The sequence below is a fragment of the Nipponia nippon genome, unplaced genomic scaffold (assembly GCF_047370975.1).
Source record: "Nipponia nippon isolate SJK-2023a ecotype South Korea unplaced genomic scaffold, ASM4737097v1 scaffold_10, whole genome shotgun sequence".
Lineage (NCBI taxonomy): Eukaryota > Metazoa > Chordata > Aves > Pelecaniformes > Threskiornithidae > Nipponia > Nipponia nippon.
In genome coordinates this window covers 20,790,152-20,808,952 of record NW_028262291.1, presented here as the reverse complement: position 1 = coordinate 20,808,952, position 18,801 = coordinate 20,790,152, and the positions used below count along the sequence as shown (strand labels likewise).

The 18,801-nt window shown below is 51.4% G+C and overlaps 1 protein-coding gene across 2 annotated transcripts in view; it reads right to left on the bottom strand.

Annotated features, from left to right (window-relative positions):
• Nucleotides 1-7,324: 7,324 nt before the first annotated feature.
• HRAS (HRas proto-oncogene, GTPase) overlaps nucleotides 7,325-18,801 on the bottom strand; it is a 46,007-nt gene continuing 34,530 nt past the window's right edge. For both annotated transcript variants that reach the window (XM_087745884.1, XM_087745883.1), the window contains exons 3-6: nucleotides 14,344-14,522; nucleotides 11,860-12,019; nucleotides 11,022-11,146; nucleotides 7,325-8,916 (exon numbers count right to left, since the gene is read on the bottom strand). In XM_087745884.1, the coding sequence (XP_087602010.1) occupies nucleotides 11,027-11,146; nucleotides 11,860-12,019; nucleotides 14,344-14,522 (459 nt within the window). In that variant the 3' untranslated portion in view covers nucleotides 7,325-8,916; nucleotides 11,022-11,026. The remainder of the gene's footprint in view (nucleotides 8,917-11,021; nucleotides 11,147-11,859; nucleotides 12,020-14,343; nucleotides 14,523-18,801) is intronic.

Below are 18,801 nucleotides of genomic sequence, written 5' to 3'. Positions count from 1 at the left end.
GCTTTTTCTTTTCTTCTGGTTTTGTGGGTTTTTTGTAGGGAGGTTGGGGGCGGGGGGGGGGCAAGTCAATCATTCCTTTTTACGCTGATCCAAACAGACTGTCTGGAGTATTTGATGTTGTGTTTTACATGGTTGTAATGATAATGGTTAAAGAAGTTTAGCATAAAATCAGACTCAACAACGTTTCTTACGGCAACAGATGCTGCAGCGATACCAGTTGCCTTCTCCTGCTGGTTCTTACCTTGGCTCACCAGGTGTGCTTCAGCTGCAGTGGGTCCAACCTGCTCCATCTCTGCCTTCCTCCCTGCTTTTCCACTGCTGTTAAATCCAGGCATTCCCAGCAGCAGTGGAAAGCTGCTCCTTTCTGTGTACTGCTGTCCTCTCCTGGCTCACTGAGCCAAGGGCGGCACTGCGCTCCCAGCCCCCATGCATCCCTTCTGACACACAGCCAGTGGCCAGCAGCCCTACCACGGCTTTCTTTTTTGGCTGAGATTTTGGGTTTGGAGTTTCTTTTCCTGCCCGCGAGCAGCACTGGGAGGGCTGCACGGGACGGGGAGCGGATGGATGCAGCTCCGTGCACAGCCGGTGGGTGAGTGGGTGGGTGCGACTCACCGTGACGCTACGTGAGTCAGGACTGAGTCATGCTTATGCCCGTCACTGGGAGCGGAAGGTGGTGCTGCTCACAGCTGAAAATGGATTTTAAAAAGCTGTGTGTGAGCAGCACCTCTGACGCACCTCAAATTTTGCAGCCAGTGCTTCCTGTGCTGAGATGGCCACGGTACTGTTGGCTTTGGGTTGTTAAATTTGGTTAAGTATTCTGGTTTCCCCTAAGAGAAAGCTGCCATTTGGTACTTAAGCAACAGGGCTACAGTAAACACAGGGTGATCTGTCTGTACCAGAGCAGCACAGAGGGCACAAAGACTGACAGCAAAATGGAGGGGCCAGGATTAGCTAAACGCCACCCTAGGATTTAAGGGCAGTGCAGGAAACGTGGCATCCGTGTGCATCATCTGGTGGGTGCTGTAGCCTGGTATTCCTGCTTCTAGCAGTGCTCCGCCTCACCTAAATGAGGTCAAACAGGAACAAAAAAAGCTCCTACCTTGTTTTCCGGTGTCCTTAAGTTCACTCATTTATATTAACTGGTTAAAACCTGGTCTGCAACCCTGCGCAAAAAAAGCCAGCACCAGTAAGCGCCACAGTGGAGCAGCAGTGCAGTGAGGACGCAGCTCTCAGTACCTGTCCCATATCATTTCACGCTGGATGCCAGCCCAGGGGTGCTCCACTGCAAGCACAGGGTGGGACAGCCCTGAGCTGGAGTGAAGCAAACCTCATCTCTCCCATGTTCCCAGGTGCCCGCAAGCAGCCCAGCTGCACAAGCTGCTTTGTATCACCTCCTGGCCAACAGCCCCAGTGAACCTGTTGGCTTTCAGGCAGCATGGAGGAAGCAGCTGGTTGGGACTGGGTTTGAACAGCTGTGGCAGTTACCTATGTGACAGGCACCGCAGGGTTTAGGATATGGCATTTATCTGACTGCTGGGACAGCTTCAGCTCCGTGCTGCTGGGGAGGGAGCAGAGTGTCCAGAATGGCAGGGTTTCCTCCAGGGAAGGTGAGTTGTGCTGTGTTTGAGGGATGTGGCAGGCAGAGTCCTGTTCCTCTCTGAAACAGCCTCGGTTCACTTGGCCATTGAAAAAAAATGGAGTAAGACATTGCTTACTGGCAGCCTTGGTCCCTGCACCCCATATATGTGCTGGTCATGGCTTCCTGGCTGTGGCAGGGTGCTCTCACCTTGCCCCTGTGCGGACTGGGGACAGGCAGGGCTCTACCACATCCCCTGACAGCATCGTTCTGGCTAATGCAGGAGCCACAGTGGTACCCAGCCTTGAATGGGTGCTGAACGAGGTAGGGTTTTGGGGCAGGGCTCACAGAGGACGTGCCAAGCACGCACTGCAGAGAGGCCTCCCCAGAGGGAGGTCACCCCTGGGACTTGCCCACCAGCTAAGCCTAGGACCTCCATCCCTTACCAGAGAACTGAAAGACCTCAGGGTGGGTCTCAGGGTGGACACAAGCCATGCCTGGTGTCCAGCCTAGGCTAAATGCCTGGCCTCCAGCTGGTGACAGGAGCAGCAGGTCACTGGCATACTCTCCTGCTGTGGGAAGGTCCCAGCACATGAGGTGCTGGTGTCCCCAAGGGGATGGGAGTGCAGACAGCCCCTGCACCAGTTGAGCAGCACCCCCTACCCCCTCCTATGTCTGCCAGGGCCTGGGTGCTGCTCCCAGGGGACCAAGAGCAGGACAGCTGTGTAGTCCCAAGCCCAAGCTTACCAATACCCATGTGCTGTACGGCACTAGGACCAGTGGCGAATGAACTCTGTAGAAGGTATTGAGGCTGCTGCTTAAATCCCAATGGCTTCGTCAGCCAGGGACCAGTCCTCCCACTGCCTCTCCCTCTGCACTTGGCATTTGCCAGTATTCCCATTAAATTCCCCCTTTCCCTGGTGGAGCCACTGCTCTCATCACGGCTTTCAGACCACTCTTAACACCAGTTCTCCAGCTCCCAGAGCTGGTCCCTGCCCAGAAACCACTCTAACACAGACCCACAAGCCCCGCAGGCTGTGCTCAGCTATGGTGCCCTGGCAGCCCTCTACAGCTCCTGTCCTTCCTGGCTCATGAACAGCCAAACCAGCAGTGCCAGGAGCTGGGACAGGCAGGCAGCCATGTCTCACCCTATCATTCCCTGGCTCTCGGCCAAGCCACGGCTGCGCTCCTCATCCTCCCTGCCCACCACCGTGAGGAGCTCAGTAACCCTGCCGCGTGTCTCCGCAATACATCAGCGAGTCAGCGCTGAATAATTGATGCTAAGTGGAGCCTGGAGCAGAGCCAAGCTGAGGGAGGGAGCAAGGCTTTGGGCTGTTTTAGGCTCTGGTCCCAGGATGCAGTGGCAAGAGAGAGATGGGTGTGCTGTGTCTGAGAGCTTTGCGCCCCAGCCTGTTTGGCAGAGGCAGTGCCAGAGTTCGGCTGGGCCTGGGAGTCTTCCTCCTCTTCGGCCTGCTGTGCTGCTTGCCTGATGCTCACACGCTGCTGTGCCAGTTGTGTGCTGCTGTGCTGCTCGCATGCTGCCCATGCTCCTCGTGTGCTGCAAAGGAGCTGTGGCAGCGGTGGCTGGGAGTTGGGGAGCAGAGTGAGGGCACAGAGAGCACAGGGCGTGCAGCCCCCAACCCCAGCAGCCTTGTCTGGGGCTGGTACCTTGGCTCTGCTAAACCACAGACCCTGTACTCGACCCACAGAGACAGCAAGGGTCACCTGCCCTAGGGGGAATGAAGCTGCACGTGGTGTGAGCCCCATCTGCCTGTCGCAGTTCCCACCAGTTGCTGGTGGCCAGGATGTTTGCTGTCACATCCTCTGAGCCATGCCGCCCCCTTCCTACAGTACATCATCAGGTACAAACCAGCACACGGAGAAAAAAACCAGCCCAGCAGCTGAAAGAGGCAGGTCTCACCCCTTCCCAAACCGTGTCCCAAATCCTACAACCTCAGTGGCCAAGGAAGCCCACAGGGCATGCACCAGCATCCTCCTGGTAGCAAGGCAATCATGCTCACCTAACAGGACGTGGGCACCATGACAGCACAGGAGATGATAGATAGATACACAAACCAGAGCTGAAACAACCTGGCCAACATCTCACTAGGAGAGACAGCAGCTGGTCCCACCCCACGAGCGTCCCTACTCACTGGCAGCAGTTACAAAGGAACCCAAGATGGGGATGGCTTTGAAGGCACACACAAAAGCACAAGTCCAAGGGATTGGAGTCACTAAAGCCTGGCTTATTTAGCCCTATTCTTCCCCGCAGTAAAACAGGCTCTTCCTAAGACACAGAGAAAGGTTAACTAAGAAACTTCCATCCTTGCTCCAAAACTGGTATGAGGTCCCTAGAGGTACCTGCGGATAGATGGGGTGCAATACCACAAGCCCCTGCTTCCAACCACCCCATTAAGAGCCTGGGCCACTCTGCAATTAAGAGCATTAAGAGCTCTGGAAGCCACTTGGTTCAGCCTCATGCCAGAGCCCTGCTCCTGGGGTATCTAAGCCTGCAGCTCACTGACTCAGGCAGGCAGCTGCTTGGGAAAGCTGGTTCTTGGGTGGCTTGGCTTACCTTTATGGCTCCTGGTGGAGCCAAGGATAAGTGATACAGAAGTATTACTCAGGCTGGAAAGGTCTGCAGCAGTGGACTGTAGTCCAGAAAGGAAACCTGGTCTGCTCCTCCTTACCCCAACCATGCTGCAAGTGAGAAGGATGAGACCAGCATTTAGCCAGGCCTGCTCTGTAAAACTCAGCCTTTCATTCAGCTACCCCCACCCCTTGCCTCTAAGGTCTCTCTCCAGCAATGAGTCATTGCTGCCAGCTCCTGCAAACTCAACCCAGATGCTTGCCAAAGCCTTCAGCAAGCACCATGCGCTCATCTGTTCTGGAGTCACCATCTCTGCTGGCTTAGGAAAATGCTTCTGTGGAAGCCCTCACAGACCAAAAGGCATGAGATCTGTTCCAGCACTTAATCAGCAACTTTAAGGACTTGTAAGCAATTTTGTCAGTTGACTCAGATGTAATGTCTCTGGAGCCCCAACCCCTCTGTAATAGGGTGTGGGGCGCTTGAATGATGTGGGAAAGAAAAGCTTATACATCAGTCCTGAGACATCTAGACCTGACCAGACCAAACCAGACCACACCTCCTCATCTATTCTGTCATTTAAGTACAGGTTCAAAGGTGGCACTCCTCCATCACAGGAGATGCATCCTCAACAGATAATCAGGACAATGCTGCCTGAAGCCTTCTCAGAGGTGGTGGTCACACATGCCCAAGATCCACGGCACAGCACCAAGTTTAGTCCATCCTTGCCGTGACCAGCAGAAGAGATCACGACAGCCAAACATGAGCTGATGTGTCCAAATATAGCAAAAAGCTTACCTCTATGGACTTTTGCAGCTTCCAGCTATGCAACTGGAGTGGCTCTACAGAATAACTGCATGTTCTGCTCACCTAAGCTCGTGCCATGGAAGCAGAACTGAGATGGGCAACAAACTCCTTGTCATAAGGGAAATGATTGCAGTATCTGAAAACATCTTCCAGTCCAGGTACTTCTAGAACAAATACACCTTAAATAACCATCAAAAATGGTTATTTTGGGAAACGGGAAAATCAACTAAATCGACTCCAAATCCAGCAATTCCTTCTCCAGACCTACATTCACTCTAATGAAACTGTAACCCTGATATTACTTTCAGACTGAAGAAGTTCAGCTAGCAAGCAGAGAACACATTGTGACCTCATATACTGACATCCTGCCTGTTATGACCAGCAAGTTGCTGTCCTGTACTCAAATTACCAGCACCAAGTCAGCAAGTGAAAACGCCAAGTCCAAAGTAATAGCTCCACCTGAGAGAAGCGATACGATCTGGTTTTTGCCTACCCCAAAGATCAGATCAGAGCTGACGTATCTTACTGTGCACTGAAGATCTGTCATGATTCTCCTGAAGCCAGCCTTGTGGAACAAAGATGCAGTACTACATTAATACACGATCAATACATGATTTCAGGGGAAGACTTGTGGTGTCAAGCTTATAGGACCTCTTTTTGCTCCCAACCTACCTCCAACTTTCAGCATGGACTTGAACATTGACCTGAGTCAGGGTTCCTTGTGATCTTCTAATTACAGCAAAAAGCTAACCAATGGTGCTTCCAGCTTCTGAGATGGCCACATTACTGACCAGCACTGTTTGACAAAGGGTGCTGGCTGCCTCGCTTCTGCTGGGTGCAATCCACAAAAGGAATGAGATCGGTCTGCAACCTGCCAGACTTGGACCACCACCTATCAGCCCAGCCCTCCTAAGATGCTTGCAGTCTCCAGTTCCAGCTCCTGCCTGCCTACTGGATTTCTGAAGTGCTGTCCTGTTGTAGCACCATCCTACCACCTGCACCAAGACAGAGGTGTACCCTGACTCCTGAAGAACTTTTAGGTCCATTTGCAGAACCCCAGTGACTCCTAGCACATCTATGTCAGCTTTAGCCATACATAAAATAGGATTATAACCAGCAACCCCAGAAAAGAGACTGTCAATATCTGGAACCACTTGAAGTGTACAACAGATCAAAACTGTGAAGTTTCAACTAGACTCTTCCACTGGGAAGAAAAGCCTGTCTGGTGCCTGATGGTGTGCTGCTAAACACAGACTGACTGCTGAACCACTGATGAAACAGCTCATCTTCAGCACTCCTTAGTGCAACAGCCACAAAGAGTGGCCCAAGGAAGCAACAGTATTTTGCAACTAGAAGACACTCAAACAAGCTACAGTAACACATGTGACTTGATCAGACCCAGAGCTTTCCTGAGCAAGCTGGAAAACCTCACCTTGAGGGGTGCAGAAACCTCTCTGAAAGGGAGATGCTTATACTTTGGCTTGCTGCTCCTGACCAAACTGCTGAAGGACTTTGTATTCCAGCCAGTGCTGCTCTAGCACACCCTTGCCAAGACATGCCAGCCTCTTGCAACTGCAGCTGGTGCCTGCCCTGTGAAGACACCTCACCCCTGGTGCTCCCCAGAGCTCCTCAGCTTGCTTGACCATGGCTCCCAGTCCTTGACTGTGGCTTCTGGCTCCCAACCAGAAATGAGAGGATACTCTCAGTGGTTAGAGCCATCCAGAACACAGTCCTTGAGAGAGCCCCAGACACAGCATTACTTCTCATCTGAAGGCCTCCAGAGAGACGCATCCCATCCTTCACCAAGGGCCTGGTGAAGGATGGGATGAGCTCTATTGCAGAAAAATAGCACCATGTTCCTAGTGCAGTAACACCACCAAGCAAGGGCCCCCATGTCAACCCACCCACTAACTGTTAAGGCTTTTAGTCATCGTCTAGAAGGACAAAGTAGCCCTGCCCTCTGCCCTGCCTGCAGTTGCACACAAGATGCCAACTTAGGAACAAAACCCGTACTTCTAGGCTTCACACTTGAAACAACTTAGGTTGGGAGGTTTTCTGGGAGCCTCTGGTCAAGCCCCACCATGTAACACCAGACTCAGCATCTTCAGCACTCCTCCGGCACGGGAACAGGCACTGCTGCAAACAGCACACCCAGCTAAAGGCAGGGCAGGTTTTCCCTTGGGTAACTTTTCCCACTCAAGCTGGGATCAGGCCCTCTCCTGCAGAAACTGGGTGCCAGGCAACTGCAGCCAGGGTGGGGGCTGTGCCCCACAGCAGTTCATAGCAGGCAGGTACAAAAAGCAAGCCATTAGCACAAGTCCTCTCTTGCCCAGGCCAGAAACAAAGGCAACAACTCCAAGCAGCACTAGAGTTTAATTCTGCTGCTTTAATTCTGCTGCTGCCTGGCATGACAGAGGATGAGGAGCAGGATGGGAGGCTGCCTGCATGGATGCTGGGAACCCCCGGGTGGGCTGTGGCTTTGTGCCAGGGGTGACCAGGGTTTCTGTACTGGTTTTGCTGTGTGAGGCATGTGACTCACGCACTGCCCTCACCACTCCCAACCCCTGCCGGCCTCAGCTGCTGAACCCGGCGTCTCTTCAGGCCTGGGCTAGCCCATGCAGAACGGCTCCCCACCGCACTCAGCTGGATCACCTTCCCCCTTTGATGCTTTTAATTCTGGATGCCAGCTAAATTAGCCTGTGCAATAGCTTGGGAGAGGGAAAGGCAGCAAGCACCGAGCCACCCACTGCACTGAGTGCAATGCCTCATCTTGGCTCTGGAAGTGAAAGGCACATGGGAGAAGCCAGTCAGACCCCAGGCAAAAATCCCAAAGGAGCAGGGCTGAGTCAAGACAGGCTTCCCAACAGATTAGCCCTTATCCAAAACATTCTTACCCACTCTATACCCAAGGACTGGAAGTCTGAATCCTTTAGTCTTAGTTGTTGAGCAGCCAGACAGCTGTCTGCAGTACAGGAGAGCCCTTCTGCTACGTGCTCACCAGTAATTGAGCTGTGCACAGGGCAGACAAGGATTTGCATACTATTATACACTGCTGACAGCCTGGAGCAGCCCAAGGCATATGTGCTATGCAGGTGTTAGCATTAGCTAGGTGCTGGAGGGGTGCAGAAAGGCCCAATTCTACCTCTGGAGCACATAAACATTTGTGAGGTGCTGTGCCAGAAAGAGCTGCCTGGAAAAAAAAAATCAAGGAAGCTGAGGTGAACCCAGCTCTCCGATCTTTTCCCCGATGCTTCTTCCCTTCAAGGCATCGCATCTGAGACCATAAAAAAATCCCACAACGACTAGGTTGAAGGCAAAGCACCCAGGGGAGCACCAAGGACAGGCCTGGACTGGTTGCGCTCTACCACCCCACCAAAACTTGGGGCCAGCAAAGAGTTTCAGGTGGGCTGGGGGGGGACGGGGACATGACGACAACTTGCTGGAAACAAAGATAGCTCTTTCCGTGAAGGATACCCCACCCCGATCACCTTCACAGTCTACAGCATGACCTTGGTCCGTGGAGAGCAAATCTCAGTGCCCTTCATTCCCTGCCATCCCACCAGCGATCCTCCCAGAGCACCAGCAGCAGCACCCTCTGGAAGGAGGACACAGCCATCAAGACAGTTTGTCGAGACCATCAAATAATAATTTACTGTGATTCAATCTGTGGCTTTGTACAGTTGCCGGGGTGGGAGGAGGCCAAAGGAGGAGGGGATGGGGGAAAAAAAAAAAAAAAAAAAAAAGTCGATTGCTGCAGGCTTGGGTGAAGTGCGAGATAGTCCTTGGAGGGGCTCATGCTCCCTCCGTCCTCTTCCTCCTCCTCCTCCTCCTCTTCCTCTCCCCCTCCCCCTATACTCCTCCCCGAATCCATTTGCTTCTTCCTTTGCTTCACCTCTTTCCTTGCGCTCTGCACAGTGGGAACCTCTCCAAGACATGGTCCAGTCAGCTGAAACCAGAAGAGGACACTCATTAGCACCCATTCGTCATCAGAACCAGTGGTGACTGTTTCCATTATGCACCCCTCATGTTTTGGGATGACCCTGCTAGTGCCCACAGAGGGAAAGCAAAGGGCTACACAGGTCTTGGAGGTCTGGACCTGGCTCAGCAAAGCATCTGCACGTGTGCTGAAGGGAACAAGCAAAAGGTCTGTGGAGTGATGGGTGAGCCTCGGGCACCTCACTAGACCTTCTGCCTCTGCCCAAACCTCGTTGTGGGAAGGGGCACTGTTTGGTGAGATCTTTCTCTCTCCTCCAGGGATGATGGGAACCACAAAGTGATTCCAGGGCAAATGCAGCCAAATCTCCCTGTCTCCCAGGCCACACACGCACCCTTCTCCCCAAAACCCAGCATGTCCTTGCCTTGCTTCTCCTTTTGTGCCCTGATATTCCTCCCTCTCTGCTCTTGGCCACTGCAGCTAGAATAAGCTGGGATGTCTGGTTTCCAGTTTCTACCGGAGCAAGAAAAGATGTGGGCAACTCACAGGGCATGCTCTCTTAACAGAGGGGAGTATTTCCAAAAGACTCCTTCCCACCCCTTCTTGCCCCTCATTTTGAAGGCACTGCCCATGCCGGTGCTGGCCCCCAGGCTGTGACAGGGACCAGGCTCCTGGCAGTCGGTGTAGGGCAGCAGCAGCGTCCGCTGAGCCAGTGCCGTCAGCTGTGAGCCAGAGCAGGAAACGAGCCCCAAGCTCACATCCCCATCCGGAAGAAACACTCCTGAACATCTGGAGGACCTGAACATCTGGAAAACCTCCCTCAGCAGTGATAAGTGTGCTGGGCACAGCATTCGGCTCGGCCCCCAGGAGACCTCGCACACCTCGGCTGGGAGCGGAGGGGTGGGGTGCTCGGGTGGTTTTTTGCTCACAGGAAGCAAACATTGCCAGTGTGGGTTTTGTTGTTTTTTTTTTTCCCCAGGGAAGAGCTCTGCTGTGCTCACAGCCTTTGGCTCAAAAAGCTACGGAGGAAAACCAGCTGCCCACCTCCACCTTCAGCAAGACCCTCTTAGCAGCATTTCCAGACATGATGCGCTTCCCTTTAGGACTCCAGCAGTTGTGTAAAGGGGTGAAGGGCCCAGTCCGGGTGCTTGGGAGACTCCCCAAAAGACATTAAGGGCAATGTTCATGCCAGCTTTTCTCCCCACACCCTAGTCGCAGATGTCCTTAGATGTACATCTCCCTGGTACGCTCATCCCCAATTGCCTCTCTCTCCACTTCTGCCATAGAAGGAGCTGGTTACACAGCCAGATGTTCCCAGGCGTTTGGCTTAAGGCCACCAAGCTCACGCAGGGACACCAATAGAAGCTCTCCCTCACTGCTATCCAGCAGGATTGCAATGATTTAAATAAACTCATCATTTAAAAAAAAACAACAACAAGGAAAGAAAAAGAAGAAAAAAAACAGGGAAGTGAACACAGACAATCTGAAAAACACTGTTTCTGGCTCCAGCACACACCATTTATAAAAGCAAAACAGCCCCCTTATGGCTAATTCTCAACATTGCATCAATTCCAAATATCCCAGGGGATATATCTAATGCAGAAAACTCTTCTGAAGAACACAGGACTTTCACAGTGAGACAGGTCTGCTTTGAAGCTTTAGGACAAGGCAATTTACACGACTGCATTAGGAGGCAATGTGCTCACCCAGCGCTTCATCTGAACTCTTCTAGGGCTCGTCTGGTGAACGCACAGCGAGCTGCACACCTTCAACACCAGCTTAACTCCTCTTTCAGAAGGACAGCATGGGAAGGAGCTTTCCCGGGGAAAGCACAAAAAAACACGTTGTTTTTTTTAATTCAGTTCTGTAGAATTTTGTTCCACAAAATGAGGGGGAAAAATAAACAACCCTTCCCTCCTACACACTTCCTCAGGAAAGTGGGAATTTTGACCGTGTTTTGACAGAAAAATGCTACTTCAGTCAAAAAGGTGTTTCATTAAAAAATACCCGTTCCTGAAATTGTTTCTGCTGTTCGCAGATGATTGCATCTGCAGTCACCTCCTGCCCTGCTTCCAATATAACCCTGCTGTACCCCATCTTCTGCTTCCAAAACTCACCATAGTCACGATATCACACATTTACAGTTCATGCAGCCAGGGCCGCTCTCATCTGGGGGATTCAGCTTGCGCAGCTTGTGCTGACGGATCTCCCGCACCAACGTGTAGAAGGCATCTTCAACGCCCTGGAAGAAAAGCATTGCTTGGAGCAGCAATGGAGAGGGGACAACGGAGAGAAGAGAGGGCTCTGCTCCCCAGCTAGGTGTCCCTAGCACTGTCTTCCAGCAGTGCAGATTGCAGAATTAAAGGCACAAAACCAAGCCTGGAAGACTAACAGGGACCACAGTGCAGCCCCTGAACAGAGAGTGAGATTGAATGTGCAACCATGAAGCCAACGAGCTCTTAAGTCCTTGACATTCATCAGCTTTCAGCAGCCTGCATGAGGTCTAGCACCCAAGAAAAAAGCTACCACTAGACCACTGAAGGTATCAGCTGCTCCATTTCCACCTTTGTGCTCTGGGAGCCCCACATGGTCCTTCCAGCACTGGCATATTCTGTCTGTAGGTCTGTCAAATTGACCATGGATGAGGTTAGCCAAGTCCCCTGAGCTTAGCTGACCTGCAGTGACTATGGGGGTTATTCCAGAGTCTTGGAGAAAGCCCTGAGAAGACATTTTCCCAGCACTGCTGCCAGAGCATGAATTACGTACTTCTCCAGATCGGAGGCTCAAGCCCGGACAGGGAAGGGAACATCCTGATGAAGCATTTAGCCTTGAGGAAGCAACTAACCCCAGCCCTTGTACCCATCTGTCTGCAAGGGGGTGTCTGCCTGTTCCTGCCTCTCCAGGACAGCGCTGGAGAAAAGAAGAAAAAGATTTTGTTTAAAACCCTCCTCCTACCTGTCTGGTTTTGGCAGACGTCTCTATGTAGGGGATCCCGTAACTCCGGGCCAGGTCCTGCGCTTGCCGAGTCTCCACTGTCCGGGCTGGTAGGTCACATTTATTTCCCACCAGCACCATGGGAACATCATCTGAGTCTTTCACCCTCTTGATCTGCTCCCTGCAAGAGTAAGAGGTGCCAAAGTGAAGGGAGAAAAGGCATCGGGGGCAGCTCCACTCCACTCTCCACCAGCTTCTTCGTCAAGAATTAACAGCTACACTTTGATCCTGCCAAGTGCCTTGTGTTGGGCTTTCAGGAGAACGTAAATGACCACAGCACGTAAGTGAGTAAACAGCAAAATAGCTAGGGCACTTTTGGAAACGAAAACTAAACATACTTCTGCTCTTTAAATGCACCTGTTTACAAAACACAACTTGAAATTATGACAATCTATATTGAAACATGAGCTTAAGATAGTTTAAGCTAAATAAAAATGAATACTCAAGCAGTTACCTGTGTTATTTCCAACATTTTAGATCAAGTAATCCCCCTGAATGGGGATTAAAAAAAAAAACAACAAAAAAACCAAACACCAAACTAAAACCACCTGCAACCAGAACTTGCTGAGCTGATAAACCAGCTTTTGGCAGCTGTAACCTTTTGTGCAGATGCACAGGCAGTATTTGCTTCCTTTCAGTTTAGTTCAGGTCACTCAAAGTTGAGAAACCAACTGGGAAGCAAAAAAGCTGTAACGCTCACTTCTTCATTCCAACCTCGGATTTAAAACTAGGTGGGCGAGAATGAGATCTACCACTTCTAAAAAAATCTTAAAGGCCATTATGACCACAAACAATCCATTCAGTTCCCTCCTGATAGATAATAACTTCCTTTGCTTAATAAATCATTTAACTTCAGATGCAAAACAGCTTTTTTTTTTTCTTGCTCATGCATCCAGAACACTTAACATGGTTTTATTTAACTAATAAAGCATTATTTAAAATGCTGATTTCTGCATTTTAATTTAATTCAAATTTCCATCCAAAAGCAGCTGGACATGTATCACACACAAAAAAATCAATCATCTTTTTTTAATGTAGCAGAACATAGAAATGAAGTCTGACTGTACGTATGATATGCCATAAAGCCACTTAAATGTTCCATGTAACATCCTGATCAGCAAACGCAAGTACTAAATTTAGTGCACGGGCTACACTTAGCTGAAAAGAGATACCTCCTAATGGTTACTAGCCAGGGAGAGCCAGCGTTTCTCTGGGGAATATTCTTTTAAAAGTGCAAGCACAAAGAGCACAGGCAAAACGAGATGAAAGCTGGTGATTTACACCATGATTAAAACCGGGGCTTGAAATCAAGCCATCCTGCAAGTGATTCACAGGCACCAGCCCCGGCACAAGGATGAATGCTGCTGAATCCCTCAGGTGCTTTAGGAAAATCCCATCCTTTGTCCTCCAGTTCAGCTAAAACAAGCCAAATTAGTCCAACTGTATAGTTATTACACTGAACACGCCTGCTAGTCGGAGACTGAGACATCTCGACAGCTCAGAGCAATGCCTCTGACTGCAGAGCAAGGGCAGGCTGTGCCTGTGCTTGGAGCTACAGGATTATCTGGGACCTGCGTTTATGATGAGGGACTGGGGTACATGGTCCCTTGGTGGGCAGTGGACAGAGCGCGGACAGGCAGAGCCACCTCTCTGCAAGTGCCTCCTATCACAGCCAAGCCTCAAAAAAAGGCACAAAGCGGAGAGATCCCTCCCTAAGCTAGCATTGGGGTAACTAGGGAAGACTCCCACTGTATTTATATCATCTCCTTGGCTCTCCAGCTCTGCAGGGCTGACAGTAGCAGGGGAGAGAAGTGGGATAGGTAACCTGGGTGCAGCCAAAGCAGGACCATGCCGGGATGGGGTCCCTACTCTGCCACTGCCACCCAGTATATACTCTTGGGCAAGTCACCTCGCCAGGGCTCTGACTCCTGCTCCATCTTTGCCCTGGTTGAAAGCGAGCTCGAATGGGCCAAGACCTCCTATCCCCACATGCGTGTGGCCAGCAGACTGCAGCCTTGCCACAACGGCTGCCAGCAGGGGAAGCAGCCCTCCCTGCCCTTCCTAGCCTCCTCTCCCAGCTCCTGGGCCCAGCAGAAGTCACTGAGATCGATTACACTAACAAAGCAATTCCACTAATTAGGGAGGGAAGGGAGGGGGTCATAGAGGATCAGCTCTCTCTTTAGTCACCATAAACACTTAAACATTACATTACCAAGTCCCCAAAGGCCACAAGCAATCCCTTCGGATGGGTTTTATTGGAGTCACTGACATTAGCCGTCTGCTCCGTCTCTTCCCTGGGGATTGGCCACTTGAGCTAATTGTCTTTGCTGGCAGCCGGTGCTTCCACCGTGGGGCCTGATCTAAAAGGGAGGGCAGGAGGGTGCAGCGGCAAGGCCTCCCCTTTGCACAAGGCAAGAGGGAAGGGGCCCTTCCCAGGATACCAACCTGTACTGGTGAATATCTTCAAAGGACTTGGTGTTGTTGATGGCGAAGACACAGAGGAATCCTTCTCCCGTTCTCATGTACTGGTCTCTCATGGCACTGTACTCCTCTTGCCCTGCGGTATCCAAGATGTCTAACAAGCAGGTCTCTCCATCGATGACGACTTGCTTTCTGTAGGAATCCTGCAGGCCAGGAGAGGGAGAGAAAGAGAGGAGGATGCATTAAGGAAGGGCTCAGGTCCGGCCAAGCAAAGGGATGCAGCAAGTGCATCCCTGGGAAGATGCCAGGTCTGCCTGGGTTTAGTTCCCATTATATAGCCGATTGTTTCAAAAATGAGACAGAAAGCAAAAAGAAGAAGAAGAAGAAAAAAGAAAAAGGGAGCAGCTGAGCATGTTTCCCCTTCTCTGGCAGAGCCACAGAGAAGACAGCCCCTAGCTTGCTCTCCCCATTCCCAGCCCTGCCTCTCACAGACCAGAGGCAGCTTTGTCTCTACCACACTGCATAGCCCTCGACAACTATTTTGATAAGCTTTATTTAGTCCCAGCTAATCCCTTCTGCTGCCGTCCTGTCCGGGTTCTGGAAGGGACACCCAGGAAAGGCGGCTCCGGCCAGCCAGGGCTTCCAGCCACCGTCTGTGATCTGCAGGGCTGGCAGGTGTTTAAGATCACCTGGAAATTCAGCACCTCCAACGCATCTCAGATCAGGTACAGAGGCAGTATGCCACCAGTAAGGCTGCAAACTGGGCTTGATGGTAATCTTCTTCAAACATGAGGGAAAAAAAAAAATATATCACTCTGTGAGGAGGGTGTTTCCCATAATCATTCTGTGCCCAGAGGGCTCCAGGAGAGGTAAGCACTATCCAGGCAGGTCCTTTGAAGTTGGGGGTTTTCCCTGCAGCAGAGGCAATCGCAACTTATCGGAGATGTGAGACAGCCTGGAAACCACCCAGGGCATCCCTCAAAAGGTTTCATTTTCAAAGCAGGCTCCTCAAAGCACTGCTCCTCCCCACCATGCCTCTCCCCTGTGCCCGGTCTCATCAGCAGGGATGCTGCTGGGGCAGCCCCTGCGCGGAGGAACAGCCTCATCCCTCTCTGACAGCCATTCCCCAGGTACAGCACAGCATCCTCAACTCTCAGCAAGAGAAGCAAGCCAAAACCAAAGTTATGAAAAAGGTGCGTGTCAGCAATATGACCACAACAGTGCTTTGCAGCCACTCGCAGAGGCTATGGCTGCAGTTTAAAATTAATTCAAACAACTGCTGCTCTTCCAACAACCACAACAATGTTATCAGATGAGCTTTGCAGGTCTGCAGACAAACAGCCAACGCAGCAAAGGTTACCAACAGGACCAGCAGCGGCACGGAAAGGGAATGGGGCCAATGCGGCCTCTACCCTTTGGTTCATTACTACAACGTCATCTACTGGGGCTAATTAAAGTCTTTCCTCAGAGAGGGCTGTGAAATCAGAGGAGATGAGATCTGCTCTGCCACGACCTTCTTGGCTGTGCCTTCCCAAAAAGGGGACTGCTGACCCACTGGGAATAAGTGTGGAGTGATGGGCTGACTTCCAGCCAACCGCTCTGAAGGCAACTGGCAGGCTGCCCTGCAGGGATGCGCTCCCATTTCTAATAAATAATGTATCTGGAGACTCCTTGGTGCAAGGTAGAAGAGCACTGGTTCCACCTCTGGGGTCCCAGTGCCTGGCAGGGGCAAAGGGGACCCCAGTGCCTGTTGTGCCCAGCAGAGCATCCTCCCACCCCTGCACCCTGGCTTGTGTCCAGAGGACCAGCCTCTCGGCACACATGTTCGCAATTAATTGCCAAGTCCCCAGTTACAGGAGGTCTCACCAGCAGACAGCACACCTACAGAGAAGCGATCCCACACCTCAGCTCAGGTCATCCAGAGGCTGCCTGTAAGGCCAGTCTTGCAGAGGATGCTTTGCACCCCACTCCCCAAAGGAAGGGGACAAGCTCTACCCACCCTTGCTTTGTGTCCAGCTTCATCCGACACCCTCCCCCCAGCATGCTCAGGATGGTGGCTCAGCCATCCCTGCCACGCTGCCAGGTGACCTGGCTGCCACTGCAGGGGTAGCCCACATGTCCAGCCACCAGCACCCCACAGCCTCAGTGCTCCTCTGCAGCCCACCATGTCCTACCCCACCTTCTTGCACCAGGGAAAGTGGCCGGACCCAGCTGCGAAGAGCCAGGCAGCAGAAACAACATCCACTTGGGGTTCGGACTCAGGATCCCAGACAGATGCTGGGAGCACCCTAGATGTGCTGGGGGACCAGGCCAAGAGGTCTGTTTGTTAAATGCTATAGTCAGGATATGATCAGAGGTTTGGGAAGCCTGTTACTACCTGACTGTTAAAAGCTGGAAGACAAACCAAAGAATTCCTCAGCACAGTCTGACTCTTTACTCCATTCACCATGGGACACAGCATAAATTTCCTTGGCCCTCTCGTTCCCAAAATAAAGGTCTTAAGACTCTTTGGCAGCCCAAGAGCAGGTGGGTGAGCGCATGCTGTAGTGGGTCGGCTGGCGCTGAGTTACAAAGCCAGACATTTGCACTAGTGAATTGGGAGGGCAGGAGGGGAGCAGGCACTCAGTCAGCGTCTCTGCCCCAGAGAGGGGACAAATTCACTTCTCCTGCCCTGGGGAGCATCTTCTCAGTGCACCCTGACCCGCTCACACCCCTTTGCAGCACAGCCTGCACTCGATTCATTTAAGCGACGGGTAAAGCCTTTGCTCTATGCATGTATACTTTTCTTTTTTCTTTCCCCTTTTATACTGCTCATTTCAGCATTGCTGTGCTGTTTCTAAGCTGGCTGAACAGAGTCAGCTCCTGGGCATGATCCAAAGCAGCTTAGTCACAGGAGGGTGGCTTGTTGGTCACATTCGTATGGCTGGCAGGTAACTCTCTGTGCATCCCAAATCCCCATAAAATGAAGCATAATTAAAAGGAGTCACCCTGGAATGAATGAGAAGATGGCCGGGGTGGGAGGGTATGCAGGGCATGAACAAGGGAGCTGCAAAGGCATCAGGGCTGGTGGGACCTGCAGGTGGAAAAGCACCAGGGGCAATAGGGGTAAAGAGCAGCTCGTGGCTGCTTTAGGAAGAGAAGAGGAGGAAAAGAGCAGAGTGGGGCTGGGGGGAACAGGGGAGGAGAGCAGGCGTCTCCTGGGGCACAGCAGGAGCAGGCAGGGCAAGGAGGGTGTGCTGGGAAATGCCATGCAAGGTTTACATTCCCCACTGCCTGTTTACATGCAGAAAATTCCCTACAGGGTACGTACAGGGGGCAGGCGGCTGGAGACAAAAAAAAAATAGGATGCCAAAACCCAACACGCCACTGGGTCAGAGCTGCCTCTGCCCACCCTAAGGTCCAAGAGGGGACCCATCCATGCAGATATCTCCCCAGGGAGGTTGCTCTCCATCAGCGGCTCTTTTGCCAAAAACAACCTGGAATGGTTTTCTAAGAGAAGCATATGATGCTACTGGTGATGAGCATGTTGAGAGGAGAGAAGCTGGGGAAGAAGGCAACTGCATCCATAAGCAAAGTGCAGCACTGAGACTTGGGAGCCCTTAAATTAAATTCCAGTCTCTGCTGCGGACTTTCTAGGTGACCTTGGCCAAATGATGTCATAGCACGTGCTTTTAAGTGCTTTCTCTCCTTCCCGTCTGTACGATTGTAAGACTATTTCTGCCTTTCTACCAAGCCTTGTCTTACTTGTTTATTTAAGCTCTTCAGGGTGGGGACTACACATACAACACCTACCAGAATAGATTTCTGATCCCAGCTGGGGCCTTTTAGCCATTATGATAATAATAATAGTAACTGCAGCAACCACAGCTGCATTTATAGACATCTGGTAGAGAATCCTTTAGGACTACAGACAGGGAGGTTATTGTCCAAGAGGCATGACAGAGCTGTAATTTGCCTTCCCAGGGTGGACTTATTTCTTGTGCAGAGCAGTGGCCGCTGCCTACATCCCCCTGAATGAAGGTGTAAGTCATGAAGGGGGTAATTAGCATCTCGCTAGCAACAGTGAAAGCAGTCGGAGAATAGAATATGTTTTTAAAAAGTAAAAAAAAAAATAAAAAATAGTGTAATGGATATTGAAGACTGGACCCCGCTCTGCACAGCCTGGAAGAGCACAGGGTCCCTGCCTGCTTCTCCAGGCAGGGTGCCAAGCTAGACAGGCCAGCGCTACCATCCACACTGACTATGAGACCCATACATCAACCTTTAACTCCTTGCAAAGGAGCAGAGGCAGCACTCTAGGAACCATAACGGTTCAGCTGCTTGGCATGTCTTGCTCAAACTGCAGGACATACATAATACAACCAGGCTCTGATAAAACCCATTTCATCAATAAATCTCAAAACATCCTGCACAAGAAGTCAATATATTTACTCTGATTTCACAGGAGGAGAAATGGAAGGACAGGCACAAAATGGCTCTTCA